This window comes from Hydra vulgaris, chromosome 06, assembly GCF_038396675.1.
Source record: "Hydra vulgaris chromosome 06, alternate assembly HydraT2T_AEP".
Classification (NCBI taxonomy): domain Eukaryota; kingdom Metazoa; phylum Cnidaria; class Hydrozoa; order Anthoathecata; family Hydridae; genus Hydra; species Hydra vulgaris.
The window spans coordinates 2,940,001-2,950,086 of NC_088925.1; the positions used below are offsets into that span (position 1 = coordinate 2,940,001).

Genomic DNA, 10,086 nt, shown 5'->3' on the forward strand with positions numbered 1-10,086 from the left:
TTTCGATTTGAGAGTGATCAATATAAAGTGAAATAATCACAAAATAGATCAATAAATAATTAAAAAAGTAAGATGAAAAAAAACAACTTTTTTACGGTACTTAAAGTTTCATGCCGTTTGCGGCACTCATCAGCCATATATTATATATATATATATATATATATATATATATATATATATATATATATATATATATATATATATATATATATATATATATATATATATATATATATATATATATATGTATATATCATTATATAGTATTCGAAAGAGAATTTAATGGTAAAAAAAATCTCTTTCAAGGCTTTTTTTTAACATTTTAGCAATATCAATAATTAAGCGACATTTTAATGTTGTCTTAAAGTTACAACAATTAAAATATCGCATAAAGTTTTATTGTTTTTTAAAAAACAATGACTAGATAATTTTTTCAATTAATAGTGTTTTTATTTTTTTATTGTTTTATAATGTTTTTAAAACATGCGAGGAGTGTTGCTACATTGGCTGAAAAATAGGTAAAACTTGCAAGGAGTGTTGCTTTTTTATTGTAAAACATGTGCGGTATGTTGCTACATCGACTATCTTATAGCTTGCTGCTACAAGGAAGTGCTGCTATATTGCCAATCTTATAGCCTGTTACTACAAGTAAACTACTATGGTATTGCTGTGTTGACTGAGAGTTTGGTTGGGGCAGGCAGTCTATCAAATAATAAAATTAAAACTTTTTCAAAAAAGTTTTTTAGGTCTTTAAAACATTTTTAAAAAACAACATAGAAACATCTTTAAAAAATTAAAAAAAAAATAACATAAACTTGGCATTTTATTGGAAAAATTAAAGATGAGCAAGAGTATGTATATATATATTGTTCAGAAACTATTTTAGTAGATAATACCCTGTGTGATGACTAAAGTGAAATTTTATTCCCCCCCCCCTCCTCTCTCCTTCCTCCTTCTATTCTCCAAGGAGCCTAAAATTTTATTATATTACACATATATCTAATAGCTTTTAAATCACAAAAAAAAATTCAATCAGTCTACAAAAAAATATTGATGCATTTATATCATTCTGAAGAAATTTTGTTAAACAAATCATTATATTCAAAAAATAAAAAATAAAAAAACAGCATTTTCTTTACCTGCAAGTTTCCAAATTTTCTGTAATACTAAGTAAAAATAATGTTACGTTTATACAATCCAAGCAAGTTCTTAATATAATTTTTCTAATTTGATAAGTATTTTTTGGAAGAAATTTCATTGCTTAAATATAGTTTCTTTCTTGAATTTACATTTCTTGATAGTCCGGGCATAACAGGCTTTCCAAGTTGGAATGTTGAAGTTTTCAAAGCTTTTGAGTTTTAGTAACATTTCTTTAGTACCAGGTATGCCTTCCAATGTACCAGGTATGCCTTCCAATGTACCAGGTATGCCTTCCAATGTACCAGGTATGCCTTCCAATGTACCAGGTATGCCTTCCAATGTACCAGGTATGCTTTCCAAAGTACCAGGTATGCCTTCCAATGTACCAAGTATGCCTTTCAATGTACCAGGTATACCTTCCAGTGTACCAGGTATGCCTTCCAATGTACCAGGTATGCCTTCCAATTGCAGTCAAAGCTCTTTTACCCACCTCTTTGTTGATTTGGTTCTTAAAAATTGTGAGATTATTATTAATTTTTTAGGCATTCCATTGTTTCAAAGATAAATGCATTCACTTGTTTGTTAGTCAGCTATTCCTACTTTCAAGTTTTGAATTTTAAGAATATTTTCTTGTAGACAGTCTGGGATTTTTCCAAAAATAACAATAGCAAATCTAATAGTCCTTCAGTCTTTTGCAAGAATTTTTTTATCCCAGTGAACTAAATACTCTATTAGAATAAATCTCTCCCTGTTGTTTAACGTGATCTCCCTGATGTGTAATGTGATCTTCCTGATGTGTAATCTTTCTTCTTTTTGGTAAGTTATCCTCGTAATAGGTTAAAAATAAGTAAACAAATATTAATTTGAGAAAAGTTTTAGAAACTTCAAAACCCCTATCTTAAGTTGACATTTCAAAATTGACTGGTTGTTGATCTTCAATTGTTCTTGATCTTCAATTTGAGCAGCTGTAGCGCAATGGTTAGCACGCTTGCCTCAGAAGCTAAAAAACCATGGTTCAACACCACCTCTTGGTAAGTTTTATAACATCATTAAGGAAGAAGGCGTGAACTTTCTTTTAAATGCTCTTCCACGGTGCTCTGTGATAAGACCGTAAGGACTTCTTGGGGCACCTAAAATTATATTGAAAAAAAAAAAAAAAATTAGCAGTGATATAAAGAAACTTGATCTTTTGAAAGAAAAACAGAAAGTAAAAAAAAAATGTTAAACAAAATCAATCATTTGCTTTATAAAGGCAAATTTTGCAAGAAAATTTAAATGTAACCAAGACTTGAGAAGACTTGATAGGAAAAATTAAAATCTCAAGAATATAAAACAAACTCTAAAATAAACGATTGATAGAAAAGAAATTTGTTGTTTCGAAAAAGCTATATAAACTTTTAAACCAAGAAAACTTGTGCATAATTGAAGACTAAGAAACCTATTATAAAAAAGACTTTTTCACAATTGTCAGGTCAGCTATATTTTTATTAGTTGAAAGGTCGGTGTGTTGCTAACAAAGTATATTTAGCTTGAGAATTTTGCTCTCAAGTTCCTTGTATGGGATGCAATCTGCTCCTGTGATTTAATGTGCACATTTGGTGTGCACTCACAAGACTTAAAGCTCAGATTTGTATATCGAAAAATGTTTAAATAAACGTCTTTTTGCCATTCATTAAAAAGCATGATATGCTCACAATATTTTGGCTACAATCCACTACTCCAAGAAGTCTCTCGAATAGTATGAAAAATGGTGTCGAAAGAGTATCTTAAAATGAAAATCCTAATTTTCCTTAGCAACAAGTTGCTTTAAGTTATTATTCAATTATAAAAAGAATCTTATTGAAAAGTATGATATTTGCGTTAGGTGAAGATTTAAATAAAATGGATAGCAGCTTCAAAAAAACTCAGCAAGATCCCGCAGATGATCTCAAATACTCGCAAAAAAATTTGGTTTCTATGGTAATATATGATTGAAATTAATAATTCAGTTGTTTTATGTGAAAAAAAATGCATTTTTTGACATGATGCATAAATTACGCAATGCTTATTTTATTACACTTGAAAATAAACAGAGTTTATGCAAAATAAAAAGTACATTAATTGATAAGTACATTAATTAAGAACATTTACAAGAAAACATTAACTGATGGTTTGGGGTTAGGGTAGTGTAATGATTGGAGTATGGGTACTTTTTTCAAATAGTTTATATCTTTAAATAATTGATATATTAGGAATCGTTATTTGATGGTTTTAACCATTAAAAAAATTTTATTCTTAGATTATTTCGAAAAGGTAGTTTTTGTCCAGTTTGCTTAAAGGTGTATTGTGATGATGATGGTGTTGTTAATCCAATGGTTTGTTGTGATAATTGTGATCGTTGGATACACACAGGTGATAAAAATTAATAATAAATAAAAAAAATTAATAATAAAAGTATAATAAGAAGAAGGATATGCATTAAATATAATAAGTATGAAGTATAACAAATGAATATTAAAAAAGTTTATATACAAAAATAATATATAACGTTTACTTAATATTTTTCTAATTATTTTTTTTCTGAAATGAAAAAACTTGTTTTTATTTTGTTTAATCTTGTGCTGGGTTGCAGATTGTGATGGTATTGATGAGCAACGTTATATTGAATTGTCTAAAGATCATCATTCTGCATACACGTGCGTTTTATGTCGTGGTGAAAAAGAAGAAAGAATGGATTCCTTTCATAAAAAAAGAAGAATATATGGAATTAAATCAGCTGATGAAAAATAATATAGCTTTATATAAATGTTTTATTGGCTACAAAGATATTCTCAATTTAAAAAAAATGAATTTTGAAAAGCATGCTGAGCATGAATTTTGTTTTATTAATTTCCACAAGTGTTTAAATGTATTTAGTTATAATATTTATGATATATATATATATATATATATATATATATATATATATATATATATATATATATATATATATATATATATATATATATATATATATATATATATATATATATATATATATATATATTAAGAGAATTATTTAATAGTTTATTATTAGATTGTTAGCTTTTCTTGAATATAATATGTTATAAATTAAACTAAAATTTTTGATGAAGATTACAGACAGTTCAAGATTACAGAAATTTATTATAAGCTAAAAAACTTACATCATTGAATTTTAAGAAATATGAATCAATAAATTATAAAAATATATGTAGTAATAAAACAGAAATTCATATATAGTGTTTTATTTGTTTCAAAATTAAATTTCTTCTATAAGTTTATTATTTCTTATTTTTTTCAATTCGAGAATGAATTAACTTGGCAAAGTCTCTTTTGGGAGGTACTTGTCGACTTGAGGCAGTTGATGCTAAGTTGTTTCAGATTTATTGCTTGTCATTATTTCGTATTTAAATTTTTGCAGAGAGATTCTTTCGAGTATTCTTTTTAGAAAACTCGAAAACTTGTCAATTGGGTTACATTCTAAGATGTTTGGCAGCTCGGCAAACTCTCCATGCTTGGTCCATGCATCGCCCATCATTGCTACCAAGGCCGGCCCATCGTCGGCAAGCAAGCATGGGCCAAAACCTTTCCATTTAATGCATGGGCAATGCATAATAGCTGTTTTTTCGGCCGTTCATTATTAGTTCTACTTTTTCATTTTTTTTTTTTTTTTCAATAATAATCAATACTTCAATTGTAAGAATTTAACTAAAGAGGCCTAATAAAAAGCTGCAAGAAAATAACAAAAATTTAACTTAAAGACCTATAAAAAGCCGCAAGATTTAGATAAGTAAATCGATGTTTACGTACTTAAAAAAAAGGAAACCAATTATAAAAAATGAAATTTAGTTTTTAACTATGTTTTCGTCATTTTAACAGTGCAATATAAATAAGTAAATAATTTGTATTTTATTATATCACATATAATAATTGTAATATACGGCACACTAAGTTTACGATTAGCATTAGGTTAAAGCTTGACCACCATTTCTATTAGATGTGTGTATGAGCAAGACCACCATTTCTATTAGATGTGGTATGAGCAAGACCACCATTTCTATTAGATGTGTGTAAAAGCTATCGTTTTATATCCAAATTTAAAAAATATAAATATTTCAATGACATCTTAATAGTATCATGAGATTTATATAATTTAAAGTACATATTTTTAATTCACTCCCAACAAGGCTGCAAGCAACCACTATAAAGGTGGCAGTTACTAGAGAAACTAATAGAGTTATAAAGCAAAGAAACGGCTGACAGAAAGCATAAAAAAATGATGGTTGTATGAGTCAGGAAGACAAGAGTTCCAATAAATTTAAGTGCGGGGACAAAAACTAGACGAATAAAAGTTTTTAGAGCATGCAGGAACAGATATAGTAAAAGAATGAGACTTTGCTGAACGACGAGTCAAACGAGTTTTAGTTGGTAGAACTAGAGATGATAGCTCATTTGAGCAGCAACTATGATAGTATTTGTAGAAAAGAAGTAGAGACGCAATTTACAACGATGGGAAAGAGGCTCAAGTTTAGCAGATAAACCAAGTCCAACTAAGTTTACAATGCGTTTTTAAACCTTGTCTAGAAGAGAAAGAGCATTATCAGAAGAACCAGCCCAAATATGAATACAGTATTCCATACTGGGACGAATAAGATATTTGTAGATGCAGAGAATGGAATCAGGAGTGAGTAAATAGCAAGCACGAAAAAGAGAAGCAACCTTAGATGATCCTAATTTAGCAACCGATTGTATATATGGTTTCCATGAAAGGTCAGTAGTAACCCAGTCGGCATAACTAGTATTGTAAATACTTGGAGTATTGATCACGTATACCGTCGTTGATACCAGAAAAATACGCATTTAGTTTTAAGTTTCGAACTCGAGTTCAATACCACTTATTTATCAAAAATACGTATTATTTAATATTTGATCAAAATCGGATACGATATCGTACCCGATTTTGATCAAATATCAACATATAACGGAAAAACGAAAATCTTTGCTTTAAAGCGCATGCTTAAACTGAAATTGCGAAAGCAAAATTTAAAGTAAAAAGTTTTCTCTTGAGAAAATTAGTAAAAAGTTTGTCTGGAATGAAAAAGAATAGTCAGGAATATATGAAAAGTTGTATGAAGAGATATCATTCTGCTAAAGCAGTATCACATATCTCCAATACAGTTACAGTACTTTTTTGTACTAAAAGAGTTACTAATACTTTATCATAAAAATATTTTAAATTTTACTTTTAAATTTTTTTACTACTTTTAAATTTATTTTGTTTTATGAAGTCCTAAATTAATATAATTCAAATATATTATAAATCCTATCATTTCATACCTTGCTTATTTTATTATGTTGATTATTATTTTATTAACATTTCTGTTATGCTATTACCTTTTTTTTGTACTGTTTTAAAAAATTTAGAAAAGTAAATTAAAATTTCGAGCCGACACTGACATTTTATTGTTGCTAAACGTTAAATTTTGTTATAAGGGTTGCAGTTCTTCTAACTGTTTTTTGCTCTTTTTTTAATAAGTATTTGATTTAAGTTAAATATGATTATAATTTGATATTTTATTACGAGATATATATGTTTTTATATATGAATATATATATGAACCTTTTTATATTTTTTCATGTTATTTTTAAATGTTTTGTTCGCGCAATTCAAGTTATATATGTTTATAGTTTGCATATATGTTTATATTATGTTTAAAGTTAAAAAGTTTTTGATAAATATATGTATGTGGTAATATGTGTTATGTAATTGTTTTATAAATGTGTCATTAAAATAGTATAAAATGTATCTATTGTGTATATAAATATTATATGAGGTGTTTATATATGTTATATAAAGTTAAATAAATCTATTGTGTTTTATAGTTATTATATATGTTTATATTATGTTGTTTCCATGTTTTCAAAGTGTGTGACTTGGTAAACATGTTGAGCAAGATTTTGTGTAAAGTTGTTATTTATGTTACTAATGTTGTTACATTTGCCTTACTTTTATGTTGGTGTCTATTGTTAAAAATTATAAGTGGTTTTATTATTGAAACTCACTGCTTTTAATCATTCACTAAAAGTCACTCAAGAAAAATCATTTTGCCGTATATACATTTTGTTTATATCTCAATTTGAATTTTTAGAACAATGAAGTACCAACATGATTTGTTTTCTAAAAGCTAACATGAAATAACAATATTTAACAACTACTACTCTTTTATCATGACATCTTATCTTTATCAGATTGATTTTCGATTCATATATGATGTTTTTCTTTGTATTTACTTATCCATTTTATTTTTTTTATTTCAGATTTATCATAGGATGGATTTATGCGATACAAAAGAACAAATGGATGTAAATTTTTATGAATTTTTGAAAAACATCTGCTAATAATTAGTCGAGTCAATGTTCAAACTTCAATGTTGTATATGTCATTTTTAAGTAGTTTCTAGGCTTTTCTAAATGTGTTTCTTATCTGCAAGCAAATTTGAGCTGAAATTTTTTTTAACTTTTAAGGAGAATTGGCGTTATTTTTTGTTTAATTTAATTTGTTTAAATATAGTAGTCCTAATAAATAAATGTTTGTTTGTTCTTGGTTTTTTACTTATCTGTTTTCAGATTCTTATAAACTAGGCAACTCAGCTAAGCAAGTTTTGTTTTGTTTTTTAGTGCTATTGGAAAGAGCTGAAAGTTATTTTTTAGAGTGATTGAAAAGAACTGAAGTGTTTTATAGTTACTTCACACGGTGTAAGTGATACTGGTTTGAATAAGTTTACTATTTTGTTTTATTTTATATTGGATTTATTTTATATTTGATATATATTATATTAGATATATATTTTATGTATTTAACATGGAAAACTGACTGTAATTTGTTGAAACGAAAGTTTATAAACTTAAATCTGCCTATATTTCAGTATATATATATATATATATATATATATATATATATATATATATATATATATATATATATATATATATATATATATATATATATATATATATATATATATATATATATAATTACTTTAGAGCAAAATATACTGACTGACATTGTTTCAATTTTTATACAAGATTGTGCATTTATTACTTTTGTTCATTAAGGTAAAAATAATTTTGTGCATTGTAGATTCTTTGTTAAATTAAAAATTGATTTAAATAAGTATTGTTTAATATTTTCGATAAACGACTTATGTATATAAACATATAAAAAGATATGGATTTCAATAAATCTTAAGTTTAAATAAAGTCTTTGATTAGAAAAGATCACAATTTGTAAGATTCTTTTACGTTCATTTATTCAATTGTAACAATAGTAAGATTACTGGTAATATGTTTAATTATAACGGTAAAATTGAAATAGAAAGTATTAGGCTCAAAGAAGTTATTAATGTAAATGCTAATAGGCAACTTGAAAATAGTTGTCAAATGAAAAAAATAGATCTAGGCAGGATGAAATTAATCGTTGTTGAAATGTAAGAAATGCAACTTGGTGTGCAGAAAACTTACTTGACAGAATTCAGTGTCAAGCAATGTTAATGTCTGTTAATTTGATTTTACTTTAGACACTTTAGAACAAAGCAAAGTATGAGTTTAACTATTTATAGTAACAATTAACACTTTTAAACCTAAATAATTTTATTTATTTTTTATAATTTAATAATTATGTTCTTTTTTTCATTTTTTTTTTAGTTAGTCTTCCCTTTGTCATCTTTTGATTAGTTAGCTAACTGTTGAAACATGGTTTTAATTTTGTAAATTTAGTATGATGTGAAATTTACTCTATTAATCATTAGTCGGCAGTTAGAGAGAAGCTGGAGCTTAATTAAGAATTGTTAAAAATTAGCTTTTAATCAAGGTAAAAATAATTTTGTTTACTGGTAACATAATAAAACCAGTTACTACTATTTATTCCACGCTTTTATACATTTGTTAACATGCTGCTTTGGAAACACTTTCTCTCTCTCTCTCTTTCTCTTAGATGAGAGGGAGATTTAATAAAACTTATGTAATTACTGAGCTCTTACGTATTTCTTAATACCACAAATGATAATGATAATTTATAAGAAATATTTTACAAGTTGCTTGCTATTTTATGATATAGTTGCTCAAATTGTTTAACTATAATTGTCCCTTGATTGTTCAAATATTGTAATAAATAAAATCTTTTCAGTCCAAGTATTTAAGTTAATAAAATATCTTATTAAGTTGTGGTGTTATTTGCCAGCGTTACTATAGTAACAATGTATACATTGTGTTGTCTAGCCTTTTTATAATCATTTTTAATTATTCTGTAGACAGAATATATATTTTCTGTTATTATTATCCTAATTCTACTAACAATAAAATGCAAATAGTACTTTTGTAATTAAAAATTGTAATTTTTTTTTCATGTCTTTTTTTAGGTATTTGCAGGCTTTACTTGACTTTCCTTTTTTGGTACTTGTGTTGTGACAGATTTTAAAAAGAACTCAACTAATGTTAATGCGGTCTTTATGTCGTTACCTATAAGCAATGACGTTGCTGATACGGAGTCAAAGTTAAAATATTTATAGATAAATTTGTATTCAATATTTTAGATAATATATCAAGTTATTAATGTGTTTTTATTGTTATTAATGATTTAATAACTCATAACCCAGTGGCGGATCCAGCATTTTTTGATCTTTGAGATAGCTAACTTCCAGACATGGAGCTAACTCCAAACATTTATATGTTTATACTTATATCAAATAATGAGGGTTTGCAAAAAATTGCGATGGTTCGAGGCTGGGAACAAAAAAGCCCCCAAATTTTTGCAACACCTGCCCCAAACGTGAGAGCAATAAGATGGTGAAATATTTTTTGTACTGTTCTTAACTAGACTTATATTCATCGATAATTTAAGTTTCAAAATATTATCTCTCAGCATTCAAAAATTATGACCATATAAAA

The 10,086-nt window shown here is 26.4% G+C and overlaps 1 protein-coding gene and 1 long non-coding RNA gene across 4 annotated transcripts in view; both read left to right on the plus strand.

Moving 5' to 3' along the window:
* LOC100200787 (PHD finger protein 10) overlaps nt 1-3,994 on the plus strand; it is a 32,211-nt gene extending 28,217 nt beyond the window's left edge. Inside the window, exons 14-15 of the mRNA XM_065798983.1 lie at nt 3,419-3,531; nt 3,752-3,994. Of these exons, the coding sequence (XP_065655055.1) occupies nt 3,419-3,531; nt 3,752-3,909 (271 nt within the window). The 3' untranslated portion in view covers nt 3,910-3,994. The remainder of the gene's footprint in view (nt 1-3,418; nt 3,532-3,751) is intronic.
* Nucleotides 3,995-6,167: 2,173 nt separating this feature from the next.
* On the plus strand, nt 6,168-9,747 carry LOC136081586 (uncharacterized). 3 transcript variants are annotated; one of them, XR_010638924.1, is made up of 5 exons: nt 6,168-7,503; nt 7,819-7,896; nt 8,185-8,256; nt 8,917-9,010; nt 9,558-9,747. It is a non-coding gene; the product is annotated as an uncharacterized LOC136081586 (long non-coding RNA). The 3 variants fall into 3 exon arrangements; XR_010638923.1 differs by having other exon boundaries at nt 8,917-9,747; XR_010638925.1 differs by lacking the exon at nt 8,917-9,010.
* Nucleotides 9,748-10,086: the final 339 nt, after the last annotated feature.